The 25,167-nt window shown below is 37.7% G+C and overlaps 1 protein-coding gene across 3 annotated transcripts in view; it reads left to right on the top strand.

Annotated features, from left to right (window-relative positions):
- The first annotated feature begins 603 nt into the window (after positions 1–603).
- The window catches only part of LOC136970051 (calbindin-32-like), a 211,602-nt gene continuing 187,038 nt past the window's right edge, over positions 604–25,167 (top strand). For 2 of the 3 annotated variants that reach the window (XR_010879933.1, XM_067264417.1), the window contains exon 1: positions 606–842. Coding sequence is in view for 2 of the 3 variants with exons in the window: in XM_067264417.1 (XP_067120518.1) it covers positions 719–842 (124 nt within the window). In the remaining variant the exon portion in view is untranslated. Of the gene's footprint in view, positions 843–25,167 lie in introns of all 3 variants that reach the window. The other variant, XM_067264419.1, reaches the window with a different exon arrangement.

Genomic DNA, 25,167 nt, shown 5'->3' with positions numbered 1-25,167 from the left:
CTCTACTGTTTATCAGAATCACAGCCGTTTATTAGGATCACAGCCGTTCATCAGGATCACAGCCGGTTATTAGGATCACAGCCGTTTATCAGGATCACAGCCGTTTATTAGGATCACAGCCGTTTATCAGGATCACAGCCGGTTATCAGGATCACAGCCGTTTATTAGGATCAGAACCGTTTATTAGGATCACAGCCGTTCATCAGGATCACAGCCGTTTATTAGGATCAGAACCGTTTATTAGGTTTACAACCGTTTACAGCCACGATCCCAACAAACTCAGGATCGCCGTTTTATGAAGGCGGGATGGTCGAAACACCCATTCGATCCAACAAAACCACCCTTTCTCGCCCATTATACAGATTTAACGCATTGTACCAATTATTATTTACCGTAGTTTACGTTTACTCGCACCCAACCAAATTTAATTTACCTCCCATTTTTGTCGTATCCCGTCGATTAATTCGGAACGACGTCGGCAGCTCGGAAGGAACCCGAAAATTTTTTAAAAAAATTTATCATCTCCATCCTCATCCTCCTCATCATCCTTCCGAGGCGGGGATGATGCAGATCCTCTTCCGTCCTCAGCCGGGGGAGAGGCAATCTGATAGAGAGCCGACACCAGGATATTTTCTACGTCTCTCGCGCGCGCAGTGCGCGTGCGCTTTCTTCGACCGGACAGATAAAAGGGGAGGTCGAGTGGTGCGTCGACGACGTCATGGCTGGCTGTTCTAGATACGGGGGCAACTTCCTCAAGAGATTCAGGGAGAAAGGCAGTTACGATCTGAAGAACTTGACCGCCTCGCAGTTCATCGAAGTTTGGAGCCACTACGACAACGACGGTGAGTGTTACGCGCCGCGTGCCCCGCGTTTTAACGGTACCGGGTTCGATTCCCCCGCTCCCCGCACACGTAACTCCGACCGGATGTCCCGGACACGCGTAAATAATACCAACGTCTCTTGCCGCTCTCGTGTGACGCTTACAACACCGGTAGATACTTGTTGGCGTTACGACAGTTAATCGATAAAGCTCGAGGGGCGACTTTCGTAACAAAATTGTAAAATATTTCGGCTCGAGCGTTACGTTATTTACGTCACGGATGCCGCGAAAATTACGGCAACGACGCGCCTTAACGTAACTTTCACCGCGCAAATTTCCGGACGTGACGTAACGAGCGGCCCCGATTTACCTTAGGGTCTCGCTATCTTAAGTTTATTGTTATTTCGCTGAAGGACTTAATCTTTTGCCAAATAATTCTGGGGCATCCCAATTTGTAGAAAATGGGAAACCCCAGCGTTCTAAAGAAGAAACACGGGCGTAAAAATGAAAACAGCGCCTCTCCTTAGCGTAACTGACACAAATCATATTTCTATTTATAAATTATCGTCCGTGTTTTTGCATCGAACGAGCGGGTGAAGCCCTAGTCCCCGTTTAGGGCCTCGCGATAAAGAGGGTAGCGTTAATAATAAATTTAAAACGACGAGGATTTCGTCCGGTAAAGGGACAAGGGCCTCTTTCTTACACGTCGCGTATTAGGTCCTCTAAACCCGGCCCCCAAAACAGACCCGCCGGAGCGAAAATTAAATTAGTATTTTTTTCAAATTATCACCCAATTTTTTTGTATCGAAGTGGAGCCCGATTTATAAGTAAGCTACAACTTGGGGCCTGGCTATTCTACGTTTATTATCATCTGATAAACAGTGACGGATTAACCGTTAGACCGAGTAGGGGCCCGAAAGAAACAAAAATGTCACTTCATTCAACGAAGGGGTGGAGTAGTAGAGATCCAGAGCTGACTGGGGCCTCGGATGGTAGTCGATCGTCACTGCTGGCATAAAGAATAAGGGCCTCTTACGAATGACAACTCGGGCCCGCAAATTTAAATTCGGCCCCCGAGAGAAGTAAATCACATTTGTTTTTTTTTTTTTTCCTTGTTCGGTTGTCGATTGAAAAGATCGGTTCGCACGGCGGCGACGAATGCACTTATAAATCAATAACAATTGGAGTGGGATGGAGTTGTGTTTTATTAATTCTCCAAAGTGTAATCACGATCGTTCTCTCGGGTTCGGTTTAATGATAGTGGATAGACCAGTGACGTCATTATCGATTCAAACTCACTCCCGGAGAAAAATCAGTCGTTGTGTTCTGCCTCCTCAACCACACACACACACACACACACACACACACTGCGACACTGGCTTCTGATCTACATCTGTTCTAAAGGGGGAGAAAACCACGCGCAAGTTCGTAACAACAAACCCGATTTTTTAAAAATTACCCCACGTTCCCCCCCTGCAGTTCGTGTTCGAAATGTCGCTGTCGATAAGATAAGCGAGTATTGTGACGTGTTAATATACGTTTAGAAACGAAATCGATCTCTTGTGTATACTTTACGGGGGGCGGAAGTTGCTGTTATCGCCCTCCCCTTTCTTTTATGTCTCCTCGTACGAATTCGCGCCATTTCTTTCTGTCATTCGGATTCGTCACCCCGCAGTTTTATTGTTTCATTACGAAACTTCGGACCTATCGATCCGGAGATGTTACTCCTGTTCGAAGTTAATGATTCGTCTCGGAAGAGCAGTAACACTTTCTCAGGTGAATTTAAGAAAGTGGCGAGCGTTATCCGCCCGTAACACCTGTGTAATTCGCTTTAATTTATGACGTTACGGCGTTCGGTAGTTTAATTTTCATGGTGTTAATTCCGGGCAATTAATCAAATTCTGTTTGATATTCGATGTTACGCCGTGTACGGTTTCGTTGGTTATTAATATCGCTAAATGGGGGAAAACAATGTTTGTGTTTTGTTCCTTCGATAGGGAAAAAGGGATTTAGTACTCTCTGAATAGGGAAAAAGGGATTTAGTACTCGCTGAATAGGGAAAAAAACGGAATTTAGTACTCGCTGAATAGGGAAAAACGGGATTTAGTACTCGCTGAATAGGGAAAAAACGGGATTTAATACGCGCTGAATAGGGAAAAACGGAATTTAGTACTCTCTGAATAGGGAAAAACGGGATTTAGTACTCGCTGAATAGGGAAAAAACGGGATTTAGTACTCGCTGAATAAGGAAAAACGGAATTTAGTACTCGCTGAATAGGGAAAAACGGGATTTAGTACTCGCTGAATAGGGAAAAACGGAATTTAGTACTCGCTGAATAGGGAAAAAGAGACTTTAGACTCACGCTATGGGGAAAAACAGCATTTAACATTCATTAAGAACAATTTAAAATGAACATTTGAAAAAAAAACTTTAAACACTAACTTAATTATAATAAATTAATTACTATAATATAAAGAATATTTCTATTTATTAAAATATTAAATAGGCTTGATAATATATATTATAAATGAGAAGTTTAAATTAATTCTTGAATGACATATTTTATCGAATTTGTAATTAATAACTAGGGCCTGAGACAGGTGAGGAAGGGCTTTGCCTTTCTTCTAGCGCCTTAAAAATACGCGAAAAAATAAATAAAACAAATAAAAACCAGATTTTTTTCATTACTTTTAAAAGGAATTTCGAAGGCCTCTCTGGTTCTCTAAGTTAATATAGGCGGGAATAGCAGGGTCTCGGTGTATAGTGGGGCCCTTCTAAAAAGATCAGACATTACACGCCCATTTATATGTCCGATACCCTCGGAATGCAACGCCCTAGATACTAGTGAGGCCCCTTTAATGTAGGTTTAAATACTGTAATAGTCTTATCTTTTTATAAGGCCACTGCTATATGTCGACATCCTGTTAAGGCCTATATAAGGGCCTTACTAACTTAGACAGAGGACCAGAAGGGCCTTCGTAATTTCTCGATTAACTTGTTGCTAGGTTAACGTCTCTCTACCCCGGGCCCCACGCAGAATTTCGATCTCAAACTAGCAGCTGTTACGATGCCGAGTATCGCGTGACACAAAATTTACACAACATAAACTCTAGGAAACATTGAGGGCCCCCTTTCTGTTTGCTTTATTTATATACGGCAATGCGACAAATGGGAGCCTTCCGGGAGGCCTTTCTACGGAAAACTGGCCTTATTCGGATGTTAGTAACGTCAATAAAACCCGGTAAACTGCACATGGCCGGCCCGAACCCACGACCAATGTTCGGTGGCTTTATCCACTGGTGGGCCTATTTTTAGGGCCTCGACAATCCGAAACCTTCACAGATCTTAGTGCAAAGAGGTTTTAAGCGTTTGGCAACTCGAGATGAGTTCGAATAGACGAGAACTGACCCAAAAAATGGTGATTTTAAGCTATTTTAAACGGAATTTATTTTAATCTTGTGGGATTTTTATAGATTTTGGGTATTTTTTGGGGGGGGTTAGATTCCAAAATCGGTGTTTTTTGATTATTTTTCCGGTCGATAATCCCGTTTCGTCGTGTTGAAAGACTGCAATATTGCTTTGGCATTCTTATAGCTCCCGAGGGTTTTGCCACTCGCCAACTGAAAAGTCTTGATTTAAAATGAGTTTTTGGGGTTTATTACCATTAATTTTTTACAATTTAGCTCTGAATTGCCCAATTTCTAGTATGATATTGTGTAAAATAGCTCTATAAATTAATACAGCCAACACGTAGCCAGTAGATCTACAATGACTCAAGTTTTAAGTGCATTCCCGCTTATAACGTATTCCTTATATCCGGGTGAGTTTAATTTACGTCATAGGCCCCCAGAAAATGTATTTACTCTCGAATAATTATAAAATCCTTCGCTTGTTCATTTGTTCCAATCGTTCCTGAATATGAGAACTGTGGGTCCCCTAATAGACTTTAGTCCCATAACGTGGGGCCTTCCAGTTCCGTAATGTAAGGGCAGAGTGATAAATTTTTATACTATAATGTGGGGCTTTCCAATTTCATAATATCAGGAGCTAAATTGGCAGTGAGTATAACAAATTATAATCCCTTAATGTGGAAGTAGAGCCACAATGCCTCTTGGGCCCCCTATGCCTTCTTCTAAGGTGGCCCGCCCGGTTTATCATATTCCTTTTTTTTCTCTTTCTCTGAGTAATTTAAGGGCCCTGTAACCGTGAATCTCAGGGATAAATCCCGCATCTTCTCCATCTCGGAAGGCCCCACACAGAACCTACAATTCCGTAGTGTGAGGGCCGTGTGAGGGTGTTTGAATCCCGGACTTGTCTCTCTTAGGGGCGTCAAAGTTTATATTTCTGCTCTTTTGGGGTAGCGGGGCCCCACTATAATAATTTTGTCTCTAATAGCTTATATAGTACCCAAGCGAGAAGGCCTGAGAGAAGCAAGAAAGAGATGAGAGGGAAGGCCTGAGAGAGAGGAAGAAAAACGGAGAGACAAATGGGGCCTCACCCCTGTTCTAAAGCCATGAAAATACGTAAATAAAAATAAATTATTTCACTTCATATAGCTTTCGTATCGCGTTTTTTACGTAGATGATTAAATTTGGGGCCCTTCTACATCGATTCCCGCTAGCAACCTCTCTAACAGGGCCCGAAATTACTCCACTTTTTGCAGCAAGAGGTCATTCCGAGAATCCGTAGCCATTAATGAGTCGTCGACACCATTTAGGAGTTAAACGGGTCCATTACACGAAAAAAAAGGCACAAAAATGCGTTTAAAATTGGCAATTTCTCCCAAATATTAGAGGTAAATTGCCGTTTCATGATTGGAATCCATTAGAGAATGCCCTAAAAAAATATAAATTACATAATTTCAAGTTATGGGATGATTTCTATTAAATAACAGACACAATACAATTAAAACATTAATTTAAAAAATATTCCTAATATCTGTAAGGGCCACTCGGGGGTCTAGAGAGGCCCGAGACACTTGGTTTTTTGTGGTTTCCATTATGTTAAATTTACGTAGTCGTATTAAACAGGACAGCCCAGAAGTAAATTAATCGCTTAACTCGCATTTGGACCGCCCTTTTTGAGTAATAAAACGTGATTATAAAAAAAAGTAAAGGTGTTTTACAATTGTAACAAATTGAGGCCCCCCTGTAAATGGGATGCCCGAACAAAAATTCTCCTGCTGGTCATTGATGATAGAGGCCTGTCACTATCACTTACGAAGGCCTGAAAGATATAATCCGTAAGTGTAAGGCTGGAGGTAAATGGTCCTTGTCAGTGACACGTTATCCTATGGGCAAAAAAGGCAATTGCCTGGGGTCTCAGCAACAGAGTCCCAATCTTTTCTAAGAAAATATTCCTCCGAAAAAAAAATATCTGAAGTCAACACCGTACATGGGGCCCCCTAATTAAAATTTGCACCGGCCCCGTGAGGCTGTAACACTCCACTGGTTCTTGTGATGAAGACACCGACTGGACCTCTGCTGGTATCCTAGGTGTATATTAAAACATATTTGAAGATGCGTTTACGAGGCCTTCGCGTGTGTGAGGCCTTGTCCAAATGGTTCTGTTGGTCTTTTTTTGAAAGGGCCCGTTTAATCTAAAAAATCAAAACGACTTATCCCTTGAATTCACTGGGATTTTAGGGTCCGAACCCCAATGGAATCTAAAATTCTCAATAAAATTGGATCTTTAGGTCCAATTTTATTGGGCCTTCTATTATCACATTATTAATTAATCGAGTCGTTGAGCCTCAAAAGAAATTCCTTCTTAATTTTGAGGTTAGATAACAATTGACCCATTAAAATTCTACCCCTCGAGATGCAATTTTTTGGGGCCCACTGGTAGTCTGTCGCGGGTTCGGACCCCGCAAACGGTCTGCCACGTGGAGTTTTCCCGATTTCTTCACGTGTTGAACACCTAAAAGGGGGCCAGTTTCTCGTAGAAAGTCCCCAGGGCCTTCTCCCTTCATTCACTCCAGTTTTTTGGGGGTTCTTAAGTGTTAAAAATTGGCTCTTTAAATGTAAATCTCTGTCAAGAATTTGAAGTTTAACATCTTATTCCAGTAAAATATATAAAAATTTAAAAGGGGGCATAAGTATGACGTATTATGACGTATTTTTATCGATCCCTCCAAGGATTTATGGCTCGCGTGTTAAGTCATCGACTGTATAATGATTTGCAATACGTTTTACATGCGAATTTTAGCAACTGACACGCTGAATAATATCCTAGACTATCAAATATCTTTATTGCGGTAGCGGAGTTAAGGCCTTTAGGGCCTCAGACACGCGCGTACAGTACAGTACATCGATACGTGGCCTTGGTCTGGTACTCGAATTTCTGTTGTACACTTGATACTCGATAGTTTACAGCCTTTACCTAATGTAAATTTATATAAATGAGGTTTCTCGGGCCCACGCTTTTCTAGTGTTTCGCGTTTTGAAGGGCCTCCGACACGTGCAACTGATATATTCGGGGTTCAAAACACGGAGCCCAGTGCTGATTAATTTTCTCGATTCTCGGGCTTTACATAACGTAAAAGGGCCTCTCGGGTTCACGCTCTTCTAGTTGTTTACGTTTGGAAGGGCCACTGCCTGTATCACGTCATTTAGATTTTGTGATGATTACGAAAACTGACATAAAAGGGGCCTGTCAAGTTTTCGCTTTCCTAGAGTCTTTAGTTCTGTAGGGCCTTGTCGAACTGGTCTACCGACTAGGCCTCATTTGTTATCGCTTTAAATTGTAATTAATATACGAACATGGGCCTCAACTAGCGAGGCCTCCTTCTGCCTTTTTTAATGTAATTACGCCTTTTTACGTTTGTTTTTACGTGCTGGGGCCTCAAAATGGTAAGGGGCCTGGCATCTGTCGAACCCCAGAGATCCTCGTATTCAGCCAGGCACAGATTTAATTAGATGTTTGGCCATTTGGCAACTCGTAGGGGCCCCAAAATAAATTTCGGGGCCTCCTATAAGTAGGATAGAATAATTATAAAAATTTGAATAATTTCTGGAAGTTTTTCTCTCGTATGGATTTTTATGTCTTGATAATAAATCGATTAATGTATATTATGTGTAGCTTTACTTAAATAGCAATTTGTAGTTATGGCTTTGTATTTACATGAATTTACATGAACACGCCCGGGTTTTTCGCCAGACTTTTTAAATTACAGTGAGCGTTTTGACATTTTAATACCCTTTTTTTGAATTCTAAACATGTTCTAGAATCTTCCTCCCGTTTTTTTAATCTAAAATATAATCCGGACTATCTCATTTTTGTATCACAAATGTTATGGAATCGCCCGTTTTTTCATTCAAATATGGTCTAGAATTGCTTTTTTTGTTTCAAAAATTATCTAGAATCGCCCACTTTTGTATCTAAAGTTGAATCTAGAATTGTCCTTTTTTTAACCAGAAAATGATCAGAAATCGCCCAATTTTCTCTCAGAAATTATCTAGAATCGCTGATTATTATGTCCAAAAATGATCTACAATCGTCCATTTTCGTTTAAAAAATTATCTACAATTGCATTTTTTTTTAATCAAAAATAATCTAGAACCGTCTATTATTGTATCTAAAAACTGAATCTAGAATTATTCTATTTTTAATCCAAAAAAATGAACTAGAATTGCCCAATTTCTGAGTTCAAAAATTATCTAGAATTGCTTTGTTTTGCATCTAAAACTGATCTGGAATTGTCCATTCTATACCCAAAAAATTATCTATAGTTGTTCTTGTATCCAAAAAGTAATCTAGAATTGCCCTTTTCTGCATCTAGAACTGAACTATAATCGCCAATTTTGTGTCAAAAAATTGTTCTAGACTCGCTTCTCTTGAATGAAGAACAATTATCTAGAATTTCTCTTTTTTGTGTTCAAAAAAACATTTATAACAGCATTTTTAGCAATAAATAAACCTCAAACCCGCTCTATAATTTTCCGTTTTTGCACTCGAAACAGATTTAAAATTTTCTAACTTCGTACCCGAAAAAAGCCCCAGGAAGGCCCCTTTTGTGTCCAAAAATTCACTCAGAATTACCAAGTAGTACACCCTACACTGTTTACTAGTGCCAAGCTCTTAAGTAAATTAGGGCCTTCTGGTGAGAAGCAAAGCAAAATTTGACGTAAAGGGGGTGGGAATTCGTACAGGTGGTAATTAACACCACACACATCGTACTATTTTTAGTGTTTTAAGTTTAAATTGCCTGGAAGAGGTGAACTGCCTAATACGTAAAGTATCGATAGGGGTCATATTTTATATATCAGATAGGGGGCCCTAATTTTATGTATTAGAAAACACCAGGTGGGAATTTTCCTCTTCTATAAATAACATCCCATAATAAGCTATTCGGGGATTTCCACTTCGTGACTCCTTCGTTACACGTTCAATACTTGAAAACTGTATTGATCAAGTATGGATATGTAATTACTACTTTGCATGTCGTTAGTGATTCATATATTTAATGACCGAGGCCGTTTTAACTAAATTAACCAATTAAAAACTGTTCTAGGGCCTGAAAGGGGCCTAGTCTATTCTTTTATTTTACAGGATTTACCCCCGAAAGCCTCTAAATATGTGCGAATTAAATCAATAGTACAAATAGAAAAGAGTTGCTTTTGCCTAAAAGAAATAAACCCGTGGGGCTCCTTTGTATCTGGGGCCCGAGCCAGTCAAAAATGTGAGGCCCTCACCTCTGAAAATTACAAGAAATATGTAAATAAAAGCAATAAAGCAAATATAAAAAGATTAACTTTATGTCTGAAGATTAAATTTGTGAGGCCCCTTGGTGTTTAGGGCCCGATCCGGTCATAATTGTGGGCCTAACTCTTTTCCGAAAGTCATAAAAATGTGTAAATGATGTGAATAAAATAAGTAAAAACAGTTTTCTAAGCGATTAGAAGAAAAAGAAAAAAAAACAATTAAACTTGGGGCCTTCTGTGTCCCAGACCCGAGCGCAGAGGGGTCCTAAAATTCTTATAAAAATATCATCGTAAGTTAATTACATTTATGCAAATAACTTAATTTGAAATCAAAATTTTGCAATTTTTTAAGGTAAAAAATGTATTTAATTTGTAAAACTAATAAAATTTACATTAATTACATATCAAATCAATGATTTTCTTTCAAAAATAATTAAAGAGTAATTTTATTTACATATTTAAATATATTTAAAAAAATAGATTCTTTCGAATATTTTCTTGAATTCTTCAATTAAAATTTCGTTTCATTCCTTTTCATAAATCTCTTCCGGGTTCGAGTTAAAAGATTTTCAAACACTGGAACAATCATTTTGATTTATAGTCTCATTGTTCAAATATTTTCTAATTATTGTTCAAATGTTACTGTTTGGACTGTGTTTGCGAGTCTTTGGATAGTGTTGCTAGTATTTCCACGGCGTTTTCTAGTGTTTAGACATAGTTTTCTAGTGTTTGAACGCTTTTCATAGTATTTGACATCGTTTTCTAGTGTTTGGACGGCGTTTTCTAGTGTTTGGACGGCGTTTTCTAGTGTTTAAACATAGTTTTCTAGTGTTTGAACGCTTTTCATAGTATTTGACATCGTTTTCTAGTGTTTGGACGGCGTTTTCTAGTGTTTGGACGGCGTTTTCTAGTGTTTGGACGGCGTTTTCTAGTGTTTGGACGGCGTTTTCTAGTGTTTAAACATAGTTTTCTAGTGTTTGAACGCTTTTCATAGTATTTGACATCGTTTTCTAGTGTTTGAACGCTTTTTATAGTATTTGACATCGTTTTCTAGTGTTTGGACGGCGTTTTCTAGTGTTTAGATATAGTTTTCTAGTGTTTGAACGCTTTTTATAGTATTTGACATCATTTTCTAGTGTTTGGAAGGCATTTTATAGTGTCGATATCTAGTGTTTGAACGTTTTCTAGTGTTCACAAATATATTTGAATAACGGTTAAGACGTCAACCTATTGCTCTGTGGATCCGAAATCAAATGCGGCCGTTCAGAACCATTTTAGGCCTTATATTTTATGTACAGTGTGGTCGAAAAGCCTGTTAACTTACCGAAACGAACGGAAATTTTATCACTCTTCTATACAAATTATCGAGTCAAAGAAAACCCGGGAAACTCCACGTAGCCGGGGCGGTGCGAACCAAGACCAACTACCAGAGTTAGTGGTTTTATTCACTCGGCCACTGGTGGACCCCTTGGAAGATCCCATTAAACTAAACTAGCAAAATGCTTCTATTGAAGAACCTGAAGAGTGCTCAAAGTACTATAACGAAACAGTACTTCTGGGGTTCTAATGAATCCAAGCCTTTTCAATATTCTTCGAGGCGCCAACGAATTATCTCAAAGTTACAAAAAAATGGCCCATCAGTGGATAGAACCACAGAACGCTGGTCACGGGTTTGCGTGCAGTTTTTCAGGTTTTCTTCGTGTTTTCAACGCCTAAATGGGGACCAGTTTCCCATAGAAGGACCTTCCGGGAGGCACCCTCTTCGGCAGAGGGCCCGCGAGTCGCGTTGCCATAAACAAGCAACAACACAGTGATTGACTAACCACCTTTGGGCCTTCTTATACATTAATAATACAGTATAAAACGAGACTAGATAGATTCACGAGTTGAGGACATGATGGGAATCTTCAACCCTTCCCAAGAACTAAAATCAAGATTTAAAAGAATACAAAACAAAATAAAATATTGATTTTTGAGGGGGAAGTCTTACACGGACAGAAAAATTTCAAATTAATATATACATTTAAATTGCTTACTTGAAAGTCACAAGACACGATGACACGTTTATGAAAGTGGGTCACATTGACTCGCGAGGATCGAAACCTTCCACCATTTTTATTATTATTATTATTCTTTCAATTTCGATTTGAAGTTATTTTCTTTGAAATTTTTTCGTAAAAATATTGATTTATAAACTTTATAAAGCCCCAACATTTTTTAAATTGAAGTATCGACAATAACTTCCTTATTTAAAGGCCCTTGCAACGCGAAGGGCTCATTGAAGTACCTTCACGTAAACCGAGATGTACGGATTGGGGCCTCTTTTTACGAGCCGTAGGCTAAGGCGTGGCTCTTGTAAATTTATTTCGTTTGGTGGAGTAGGAAGGGCCTCTCTTATGTTACAATTTAGGGCCACAACAGATACGACAAATAGTTATGAGTTTTGGTATTTGACATTACTCGACACTAGAATTTAAGTAAAGAAAAAAAAACACCAGAAAAAGCTTTTATACTAGTTTATATTATGGCTTGACATAAGCTACGGCTTAGGGCCTGACGCTGCGATAATAAATTAGGGCCTCTTTTTTTAAAATTCATTTATAGTGACGGAAAAGGAATCTCTTATCTTATGATACTACCACCAAGGGATAAAAGGGCCTCGATCCAAGAGTTTTAATCCATTTTAGTGCCATTAATTGTGTTTCATCGTCCTTCATTTTGCCTTTTTTACATGTACAGTCTCTTAAAGGATCAGTATTCAGGATCGATAAATTGTATTTTCTGGCGTGATATGAGATCGATTGGTTCGTGGTCAAGAAGCTGCAACATGGAATTTCAATCTTGCGAGATTTTCATCTTGTGATAAACTTTTTGTATATTTTTGCATACATGAATGTAATTAGCATCCCAAACCACTAGGAAAGATCCCTCCCGTGCGTGGTTTTCTACCATCAACTTAAAAAACCCATCGTGGGTTCGGTCAGGTCCACAACGGGGCAATCGGGTGGTAAGGGACGGGGTCCAACCATTACCGAAAAATTCTTGACGGGCCTACCAAGGAATTGTGTGGCCACGATACGATGGAAATAGAAAAAAGGCCCTCTTAGTGCCGAACGGAAGGAAGTGGAAACACGAGAAATACAACGAAATGAGTCATTTGTAACAATTGTTTTTGAGGCTCCGGATGTCTGGCACGAATCAAATATCCCTACAGATTCCTTACGGTAGGGCCTGCAGAACGTTTGAAACTTGTAATTTATTTCTAATATATTAAATGGTTTAAGGCCTAACGATTTAACATGAAAAAAGAATTGTTATATATAAAATTTAATTTCATTCGTTGTTAAAAGTGCCAAATTAAAAATTTAGACAATCAGGAGACAAGTTGGAAGAATTTCCGCGACTAGGATTTCCGCGTATTGCTCTGGGGCCCACCGAGAATTTTTCGTGGGCGATAAGTCTCGGTTGTATCGGGCTTCGTCCCTTTCGTGGGCCTGGCCGAACCCGTAATTAATAGAGAAAAAGGCCTACGTGGAGGAGAGAGGGGGAAAAAATGCTTTTATTGATTTTTTTTCCATAGATTTTTATGATTTTTAAGAAAAGTGGGGCCCACTCGTATCTACAGTTAGATTTAAGCTGAAATTTGTGGAGTGAAATGCAAGTAGGCCCTAGAATACCAAGTAATTAAAACTTTTGAAACGTTTCCTTTCTACCTCAAAAGTTCACTTTTAATTGTTTCTTTTAACTTTTAATTACTGTATTATTTTAATTTACAACTTACAATTGGACTTTAATTGTTTTACCATTTAAGAATTTTAACAGACAATTTTCTGTACTGTTTAATAATGTTTTAATGCAATTTATAAAACTATAAAATAAAATATTTACTTAATAACCTTTGAACCATCCAAACCGTAAAACCATTTAAATTGTTGGACCATCGAAACCCCTGAAATCCCGAACCGTTAAACCACCGAATCTTTGAACATTGAAAACCTCTGAACTACCGAACAGTTAAATCATCGAAAACCTCTGGATCCCGGAACAGTTAAACCGCCCGATTCTTTGAATATTCGAGACCTCTGAACATCGAAACCTTCGAATCACTAAACCAACCGAATCTTTGAAACCCGAAGCATCCGAACTACCGTAATCGTTAAACAATCGAAACCTCTGAATTCCCCAATCGCTAAACCACCCGATCTTCAAACATTCGGAATTTCAGAACCACCGAATCATTGAACCAATGAATACGTGGTCTCAAAATGCTTCAATTTCTGGTTCAGGTTGGCGATCGAACTTGAAATTTAGACGATCGATCGAAATAAATCGATTTATGATTGTAGATTTCAAAAAACAAAATTGCAAATTGGATCGATTTGATTGATGAACGGGGATTTATATAACGTGGTACCACGGCCCACCGTAATTTTGATCATAACCGCTACACTAGGCCTATGGTAAGAACCCATCAAAACTAACCGTTAATCTTATGGGCCGATTCGTAATGGGATCAAACGTAAATCAGAGACCAACTTCGCTATAACGCCTCCGAAATCCAGCCTGACGCTAAACCCGAGTACCTCAAACAATAAGGTATACCGGCCTACAGACGTGTTCGAGAGTTTGATGAGCAGTATTCGGCGCTATTTACGAGAGCGCTATATAGAGGTTTAACTGATTTTTTTTAAAGTAAGAAAGTAATCACTATATCTATTGTTGTTTACGAATTCATTACGTTCGTGCCATTTATGAAAATAATATAAAAATTGCACCATTATTATCATTATTATTTCGTTACTTCTCTCGACTGGCGTGTATTTTAGTGATTGTTAAACTTTATACGTTTTATTCACGAAAGAATTAATTATATTTAAGCATTTTTGTGTTATTGGGGCGAGTGGAAATAAATTAAGCACTTAACTGCTCATAAAAGTTTTATTGTTCTCTTTATCCGGTCCGGTTTTCACCACACACAAATTTGAATATCATTTTCTAACGTCTCTCCTGTGGGCACAAATGCTGGTTTTGTGCCCTCAGGAGGATGGGCTTGTGCTGTGCACCTACAATAGAAGAACGCTCATACAACATACTCACACAGCACAAGCCCATACAACACAAGCACAGGTTTAACCACGCTTGAGGTTACTTTGAATGTTAATTTAAGTAGGCCATATCAGTTCTGTGGAGACTTAAATCAATTTAAAGTGAACTCGACTCTAATTGGTTTCTTTAATGCTCTCACGAGTAGGGTAATCGGCTCCTGTTTAAAAATGACAACCGAGACGGGCCTTTATAAAACTGGTTATATGCTGTCTAATGATTTCATTTATTATGTATAAGAATGGATTATATCAACGTAAATGCTAATTTATTCATTTATTTTATTCCATATTTAAATTATTTTTCGAATCGCGGTGTTTTATTACCGAGGCCCTTCCTGGTTATGCCAGTCTCTATAGTGACATTTAAAACAAACCTCAAATATTGTTCATGGTTTTTAAATAGGCTCAATAATAGCCAAAACTAGAATGTGACAGGCTCGACTGTTGAGAAAGCCAGGATCTGACAGCTCAATTGTTGCCAAAACCAGAATGTGACAGGCTCAATTGTTGTTAAAACGAGAATGTGACAGGCTCAATTGTTGCCAAAACCAGAATGTGACAGGCTCAATTGTTGTTAAAACCAGAATGTGACAGGCTCAATTGTTGCCAAAACCAGAATGTGACAGGCTCAATTTTTGCCAAAACTGGAATGTGACAGGCTCAATTGTTGTTAAAACCAGAATGTGACATGCTCAATTGTTGCCAAAACCAGAATGTGACATCTCAATTGTTGCCAAAACCAGAATGTGACAGGCTCAATTTTTGCCAAAACTGGAATGTGACAGGCTCAATTGTAGTTAAAACCAGAATGTGACATCTCAATTGTTGCCAAAACCGGAATGTGACAGGCTCAATTGTTGTTAAAACCAGAATGTGACATCTCAATTGTTGCCAAAACCAGAATGTGACAGGCTCAATTTTTGCCAAAACTGGAATGTGACAGGCTCAATTGTAGTTAAAACCAGAATGTGACATCTCAATTGTTGCCAAAACCAGAATGTGACAGGCTCAATTTTTGCCAAAACTGGAATGTGACAGGCTCAATTGTTGTTAAAACCAGAATGTGACATCTCAATTGTTGCCAAAACCAGAATGTGACAGGCTCAATTTTTGCCAAAACTGGAATGTGACAGGCTCAATTGTTGTTAAAACCAGAATGTGACAGGCTCAATTGTTGCCAAAACCAGAATGTGACAGGCTCAATTTTTGCCAAAACTGGAATGTGACAGGCTCAATTGTTGTTAAAACCAGAATGTGACAGGCTCAATTGTTGCCAAAACCAGAATGTGACAGGCTCGACTGTTGAGAAAGTCAGGATGTGACAGCTCAATTGTTGTGAAACCATAAATGTGATAGGGTCAAAAATTGTAAATTAATATTTTAAAATTTCTTTGATATATTAAAAAACATGTTAAACAAATTTAATTACAGGTGAATTATTAAAATATAATAAAAATGACTTTAATTAAATTTTTGAATTTAAAATGATTGGATCGTCTCGTTTAGGGGATAGCCCGTGGCATTTCACGTGTTTGATTGCAGCTAATATTATTTAATATAACTTCTTTCTGGAGGCTCAATAATTTCGAATCAGTAGGTTTAGTCGATAATTACGTGTCCAGTTTTCCGTGTAAAATCCTCCCAAGAGGCATCGCTCTTTGGCAGACGGCTCATGTGTTGATCTATCCCATTAATTCAATACGATCTAATTCATCACAGGAAGGCTTGACATTGAGGTAGACCTACAAGTAACGAGAACAAAGCGTTGACCTGTACTTCTCGTGATAATTGAGTCTAGATCAAGCTTGAGTTCGGATCTCCTAAAGTAATAGCCTGACGAGAAAAGGCCATTTAATGGAAGGACCCTTTGGCCAATTTGTCCAGAATTACTGAAAATGTTTAATCACGAGAGAGAGAATGACAGGCAGTTAAACACCTCTCTCTTGTTCTAAGGAACTCGAACCCGGATCATCTAACCGATTGATGAATTAACCCAGATAGGTCATTCCCGTTTCTCGGCATCCTGTCTAAATGACTAAATCCACGACGGGTATGTGAAAGGCCTCTTATTAGCCCTTTTGAACTAAGTATTATGTTTAATTGCATGAATTATAATTAATTACGATATCAATATTGTTTAATTAAATTGTTATTAAATATTTAATGGCAGTATTTAATAACTTTTTTCAAATTAGAATAATTAGATTTTTATTAATATATAAATTTAATAATTAGTGTTAATTACACATAAAGTTGTAAATTTAATTGAAAATAATGGATGTGATGAATTATACATTAAAACAGTTTAAATCTGACAGTGACGTGGATTTTAAATACCTTTTTTTTATGATATTTGGCACGTGACAAAATCTATTATTAAATTTTGTATAAACAGGATTAAAAATGAACGAATCATAGTGTAACAGGCTCAATAATTGCCATAACTATAATGTAACAGGTTTAGTAACTGCAGTGGCGTAGCGAACATAACTGGCGTCCGGGCACAACACTTTATTGGCGGTTTCTTCTCCCCTCCAGAAACACATATAGTTTGTCTTGGAGACCATTTGGGCGCCCCTCTGCGAGTGGCGCCCGGTGGATGATACACCCCCTTGCACCCCCCTCGCTACGCCACTGAGTAACTGCCGGTAACTGAAGGTAACATGCTCAATAATTGCTAAAAACCAAAGCGAAACAGATTGCTAATAATCAATCAACAATTATTTAAGTGGCCCAGTTAGCTCTTGATTATCAATTTCAAGTTAATCCCTGTTACGGCACTAACAGTGTTACAGTTACAGTATTTGAACTGGGTATCAAGAAAACTTAGTAAAAACATTTGTTACAAATTATCTGTTGTATTTCCATTGTATCGTATTGAGAAAAAGTTTTATTTTTGTTACATTTTGCTATTTAGAAACTATAATATAAATTTTAACACTGTTTTGGGTTTATTAATTTGGTAATGACCTCAAAAAGATGTCTTCCGGACTCTTACGTGAAACCGTTCCTTATTTAGGTTTTAGGCACGTGGCCAGCCCGTTGGTAAGGCGCGAACACGCGACCGGCTCCAGTGTTCGAGTGTTTATCTTCTTTACCCACATTATACTGGTGGGCCTTATAATCACTGGATGTTAGCGAAACACGGGGGAAAAAATACAATATGGCTCTCTTGTTATAATAATATAAGTGATCAGACTACCGGTAAAGGTTCGAGTTTGATCTGATATTTATAATTTATCGTAGGTAATTTCATCTTTCATTCAGGCTGGCCATTGCGAATTTGGATCTCAGGGAGCATAAATTTGGCTTTGTCATATAAGTGTTTTGCATTAAAAACAATACCATTGTTGACTTCTTATAATCCATAAGGATGTCTTCTTGTAGATGCTTGGAAGAAAAATCAGTATCAATGGGCACGCGCGTAGCAAACAAACATTTAAGCAGTAACAATACAGAAAAACACCGATCGAAAACCATTGTGCCTTTAAGTTAATACAGATAAAATTCTCATTTTAGTTCAGAGGTATAGCATTATCTGCAATAATCGCTAAAAACTTCACGGGAAGGGGGAACCGAATTCAGTTTCTGTCCCAAAAATCCTTATTTTTTAAATAAATAACTATACCATAAACTATTGTCCGGCATCAATCAATTACCTTGGCTATTAAAAGGCAGGTAAACTGAGGTTAGACATATTGTTCGGTTTGAGCTGAGGGCCAATCCATCATGACACGAGCAGCTGCTTTCGGATATACCACAATATCGAATAGTGTTATTGTTAACCGAATTTTCTGACATTTAATCTATTAAATCATAATTTATTCTAGAAAAACCGAGTCTATTTGTCACAGGCCAAGACCCGGTTCTTTCAAGAAACATGGTCTTAATCACGCTCCTCCCATTACAGTTTTGCGCCGTTATAATTAAGTAATTAATTTAATTAGTCACGTATTAATTTTAATTATTAATTAACTGTTTGCTTTTCTTTTGTTCGATCTTTTTCCCTGTTTAGAGCTACTACAACAAAGAAAACTGGGCGGAGTTTACCTTAAGAAAAATCAATTTCCCATACTCTTGAAGGATTCGAGATTCACGTTCATACAAATCTGGGGAACACTAAATTTTGAAGGGCCTCTGGAGCTGAAAATTAAATGTTTTTGTTGGTTTCTTCTATCTAACGGACCCTATTATAGGGCATACCAAGGCTAGGGATTCGCATAAAATTTTCTGTAAGAAGACTTGAGCATCCCTTTAATCCCTTTAAGATGTAAAAGCTCACTAGTGCGGTGTAGATATACCAACTGAACATGGGTTTGTGCCTGAGAAAGGGCTGGCAACATAGAGTTTTCAGGGTAATTTTTACAGAAAGCCCTCCCGGGAAGCACAACCCCCTTGACAAATCGCTCTTGAGTCGCGCTTCCTTATCCCACCAATTCGATCCAATCCTTAAGACGTAACAAGTAGACTAGGGTCTTTGAGTCTGTTGGCTCTGTTAGCCACCTTTAATATGAAATATCCTATCTTAGCACTCGTCATATAGAGGGCCCATTTAAGTGTATTTATGGTATTATACAGGAACAGTTGAACGTCTCCTTGAAATGTCACTTTTGGGTAGAATCGTGTAAGGAGAAATTGGAAACGTGACAGATAATTTACAGTCGAACAGATAAAACACACAAAAAATTGAATTGGATGGATGGGGTAAGGCAACGCAACACATGGGAGATCTGCCAAGGAAGGGATGTCTCCCAGGAGGACTTTCTATGAGGAAACCGGCCCCGATTTAGGTGTTAACACACGAAGAAAGCACACAAAGCTACGCGTAGCCATCCCGCTAATCGGGTATGAACCCGTGACCAAGTATCAGTGTTCGGTGCTTTTATCCACTCGGCCACAGGTGGAAAAAGGGGGGAAACTAAAAGATAATGACGTTTGAAACACGCGAAGAACATCTGACTGATTGTCTCTCTCACGTGACCTCGATATAACGAGGACAACAATGCAATCAATTTGTCTCCCACTGAAAAGAAGAAAGGAGAGCTTCTTCGTGTCACGCTATCTTCAGATTGATTTTTCTGAAGTTGAATAATCTAAATTTTTATTAAAGAAAAGCATTTTTAATATATTTTATATTCGATTAAATTATTTATCTAATGAATTTTCTAGTAGTTTCGCCCGTCTTTCCGTCTGTACGTAAATCCCAGATAAAGATTACGTTTAATTCTACATCTTGAAATCTGTAAATTTTTTTTTTTTTTTTTTTTTTTTTTTTAATGAACAGGTTTGCCAGTTTACCTTCTGGCCCTACTCTTTTCCAAAAGGTATAATTTACATCGCTTTCTTTTCAATTTTGTAAACATAAAAACACTAAATTTTGGTCTTCATCCATGATAGAGGTTAATGCTGGGCCCTCTCCATACAGGCCTAATTGGTATACAAAGCAATAAAAAGTGTATGGGACACGGATTTATCGGGCCCCTTTTCCAAATCCCTGGCTCCCCTTGTGGATTCTAGCCAATCAGTGATGTGTAAAATTAAAAAGGTTGTACAAAGATTGTACCACAAAAAAGTATTTAAAATGAAAAATTCTTCTTGATGGATGAGGTAATTAATTGTCTAGAAATTTCTCAGAATCCTTTCATCATGATTTACATTAATGTGAATTATATACCACGATTTATACCTCATACACACGCAACATGCGAAAGTGCACACTTGAACGTAAGTTACATTCAAACCTCTACGTAGAAACACCCTAAACAGTGCCACTCTCGTAAAGCCAACACCGCCGAACCGATCCTCCTGAAGAATCTCGATTTTAAATTGAGATTCCTCCATTGTTATAGCCGAATGAAGTGACTTTAAAACTCCCAAACTCAACCTTGCGCCTTTACCTCGTTACTACGTATAATTCTTATCGCTTGGGTCACTTCGGTTTAGCGCCACACTTGATTTATTGCCAATATAAATTGGTTTTCGGTGATGGCCGCGTGGGGTTTTCTGGTTTTCCTTAATCCGGGACAGTTTCGTCTCCCCTCTAGCAGATTGCAATCGCGACGCTAAATCGAACTTTGCTCGTATATTGTATTGTGTTCTCGCTATAATAAATCCTATAATTTTACACCGAATCCTATAAATAAATGAGCATCGACACCAGCTAATTCATTTACATACATAAAACCCCGATATTAGGAAGATAAATGGACGTTATTACGAAGATAAAGTATCCAATGTCGATACATTAATATATGCCTTAAATATTTTAAATAGGGGTTTTTAAATCATGAAATATCCCTTGACGTAGAGTTAATAATAAGCCGAAATTTTGGTTTCTCGATTCACGCAATTGCCTGGGGTCCCATAAACCAATGTTTATAAGAAAATATTGCCACCAAAACATTCCCCCCGAAGAAAAATGTCTGAAGTCAACACTGTACACGGGGCCTCCTAATTCAAATTCGCCTGGGCCCCAACCACCACTGATAAATGACTAAATCTTGGTCCAGATGATCTTGCTGGGCCCTTTCTATCCGAATGCAATAAATTTACTTATCTACGAGATGATACAAATACTTTTTCGGTATTGTTTTTTAACTAGAAACAATACTTTATACTCAAGCGAATTGCTAAATGGGACCTTCGATGCCAAATTTTATAAAATTTGGGAGTATACTTTGTCTTTTTGCCCACTTTTCGTTTGTAAATTTTCTTAAATCTAAAAGACAAACAAAGGAATTAACTAGCTTCTAATTAATTCTTTACTAATTTGAATCCAGCAGGAAGGAACCATTAGAGTACACAGTTAACCCAAACACTAAATTCCTGTCTTTTTTTTAGTGCTTTATTATTTACAAACACAAGTTAAACAAGCTACAAGTTAGGGCATCGCGCTACGAGGAGCCTCCCTATTTCTAAAAAATTTAATATTTATTATTCATGGACGGGAAGGGCCTCTTATGTGTTATAATTCAGTTCGTTGATCAGGGAAAGGCGGCACATATACGATCGGGCCACCCCGAAAATTTTCTTCGGGTTTTCGATTGGCGACGATTCAATTCCGGGGTCCCCAGAGCAGTAAGCTGCCATTTTAACTTATCGGCCACTCGGCCCTCTGGTGGAACTATATTGCGCTGTGTTTAATTATATATATATATATATATTGTTTAAAGTTGATAAAATTTCTATTTTAATTAATTTATTTAATAAAATATTCTAAAAAATTTAATTATATTTAATATACTTCAACTCAAGCGTAAATGCGAAAAATAATTTTAATTCTTTTGTCGAGAAATAAATTAAAATATTCTAGCGATGATTTTGTTCTTGTTAGTATTCATTGTTTTTCAACAAATTAAAATTATTATTTAAAAAATCAAATTAATTCTGTAATGATAATAATAATAACGTCAACGGTATTCAATTATTAATGCCAGACGAACTACGTGATCATTCATCGGGCTATCACAAGGCTAATTTTAATGATTATATATAAAGCAATTTGGCATCTTCCAGAATATTTTAAATTTAAATTTATTTTTAATAATTAAATTTATCATTAGATGGCGGCCTAACCGCCAAACTATAGCCAAATTGCTTTGTATCTAATCATTAAATTAGCCTTGTTATTGCCCAACGAACAACCCGGCACTAATTTTATAGAATATTAAAGGATTTTTTTTTCGTGGATGTCGGAGTATCAACGAGTATCGAATTTTGATGATCTCCGACATCCATGAAGAGTGGAGTGATGAGGAAGACAACGCAACACTGGGCTAGGTTTTCTGAGAAAAGGGCTCCCTATTTGGGGTGAAGAAAACCACGTGACCGGCTCGTCGATCGGACGAGAACCCACAACTGACTATTCTATTCGGGCCTCATTGAGGCCCTCGAATGCGACGTAGTACAATGCCCTCGACTAGTACGGCCCATAATAAATTATGAAAATGTTAGATCGGGTTCGAACTGAAATCTTCACTGCCGATTTTCGCAGTGAAATAAGATCTGGGCCATTCATAAATGTAGGCCTCCCTAATAAAGCACCGAAACTTTACATCACTTTCATATGAAATATTGAATTTCGAGAGGTCTTCTATGTCAGAAGTCCATTGCAAAGAGTCCTGCGGGCTCTTCTCTACAAGAACTTCAGACTTATTTATTACTTTTTACTTTCGTTGAGTTTCTTTCTTCTTTGCAAAATGTATAATATAAACACTTTAAATTAATCCAAGATATAAAACATTGAATCATTAATTTATTTTTTGCAGATTTTGAGTTTCTAGAACAGATTCAATGGACGTTTGAAACCGTTTAATGATCATTAAACAGGATTACATAAAAGCGTTTTAACTAATGACGATTAAATAGTGACCAGCGACTAATAAATCTGTTCAATGATCATTGAATGGGATTACATAAGGTTGTTTTAATCACTTATTTAATATCGCTAGACCATGCATCGTTATTTAATCACCTATTTAATGGTTATTTGACCCAATGGTCAAATAACCATTAAATAGGTGATTAAATATTCGATGAATGGTCACTTAGTTAATGGTAATTAGGTTATTGCATCGTTATTTAATCACTTATTTAATGGCAATTAGGTTATTGCATCGTTATTTAATCACTTATTTAATGGCAATTAGGTAATTGCATCGTTATTTGATCACTTATTTAATGGCAATTAGGTTATTGCATCGTCATTTGATCACTTATTTAATGGCAATTAGGTTATTGCATCGTCATTTGATCACTTATTTAATGGTAATTAGTTAAATAATGATGCAATTGTGAAATGTTCACTGTATGTGTTTAAAAATTAAACATATTTAATGATTATTGATATAAAAATTTAAGCTACTCTGAAAAGATTAAATGGGTATTAAATTGGTAAGTTATAAGCGGAACAAATGAATTAAATAATTATAATTAGAGAAAATCAATCTTAAAATTAATATATTTGTTAACATTTACGATAATTCTTGCAATATATAATCACGAATTCCTAATTGATCGATTAGGATGAAGATAAATAAGAGATTAGCATATTTAATTATTTAAATTAAGCTTACATTTATTTATATACACACTTCTATAAGCCTTACACGTTATAGGCTGTATAGCGGGCCCTATCACCGAGTCTTTTTACTATAGGGCCCGATGTATCTCTGTACGGTGTGAAGCCTGATATCGTGACCTCGCGATGCACTGAAAAAACAGAATTAAGACTACTCTGCGGGTGTAAAATAACTAGGCATCGAGAAATCTCTATAATTTCTTCATTTATAAGGAAACAGTAATGAAAAATATTTGACACATATCATATTAAGCGGAAATACGGATGAATGCCTTTAAATTCAATTTAGACTTAGGCGCAATTTACCACGACACGTTTTCCTCATATCGTGGCGTAGATGGATGGCAACTTTTCTGTACGTCCGCAGCAGAATCTATTGTCATTTTAACTTCGAATGACAAGTCTTGATTGTTTCCGGACGGACTGTGCCACGACCGGGCAGCTTCACCGGGCGCTACCATTTCTGCATAGACACCACCGATTTTCCACACCTTGTGTGCGGCAATCTGCGTTCACTCTCAAACAGACTAGCGGTCGGCCATTCCGTTTTTGTCACTTCGCGTGCGGTCTCTCTCACTCGCTGTCCACATCACCGAAGAGACTATAAAATGGTATTGATTGTTGTAGATGTAGTACATATAGATTTTATTTTGTTTGCATTATTATTACAAAAATTATAATGATTTGTAAATGTCTAGTTACTTTACACCCACTCCGTAGAAAGGATAAGCTGAAGGGAAGAGATGATAAACGACATACTTCAAATCTGGGACAAAGGGGAATTTTGCAAACAATATAAAAAAGAAAACACTTTGTTTGATTGGACACAGTTTACAGGACACACTGAAAAGACGGAGTGAAATATCAGAAGGTAAACAACTAAGAGAAAGGATAAAAGAGATGTTCACTTGATAAGTTTTCAAAGATATTCTCAATTCAAGAGACAAATTGAAGGTTCAAAGTAGTGCAGACATATCTCAAGAGCTTTGACAAACCAATTAGAAGAGTGGAAGCACTTTAGAGGGATTTTTTGTGTTCTAACAGAATCACTAAATATTTACTGCTCTGGAAGTCCGAGATCGACTGCCACGAGTAGTGTCCCATGGTTCAGGGCCTCACGCTTTTAAATTTATTATTATCTAGTGGAGGAAAGTAGCCTTTTACAGACGCCCTTGTATCCGCCCTAAACACACCACAATATACAAATTACCTACGCTTGTAAAATCAATAAGTACAACGAACTCGTTCAAGAAGGGAAAGCGCATGTGAAAGATAAATTAAGTGTTCGATGTGTCTGTAGTCCTTCTTCTACAGGTGGTATTGTCTATGTAATCCTTCTACAAATGACATTGTATCCTTAGTTTTTCTATTGGTGTCATTGTCTCTGTAGTCATCTCACGCATCGCATAGACTACACAAACGTCTGGAAACATTACACTTTAGTCACAACATCACACAAC

Source organism: Centruroides vittatus, unplaced genomic scaffold, assembly GCF_030686945.1.
Source record: "Centruroides vittatus isolate TY-2023 unplaced genomic scaffold, ASM3068694v2 contig_1891, whole genome shotgun sequence".
Taxonomy (NCBI): Eukaryota; Metazoa; Arthropoda; class Arachnida; order Scorpiones; family Buthidae; genus Centruroides; species Centruroides vittatus.
Note: the sequence above shows the minus strand (reverse complement) of the source record. Positions and strands in the feature narration are given on the sequence as shown.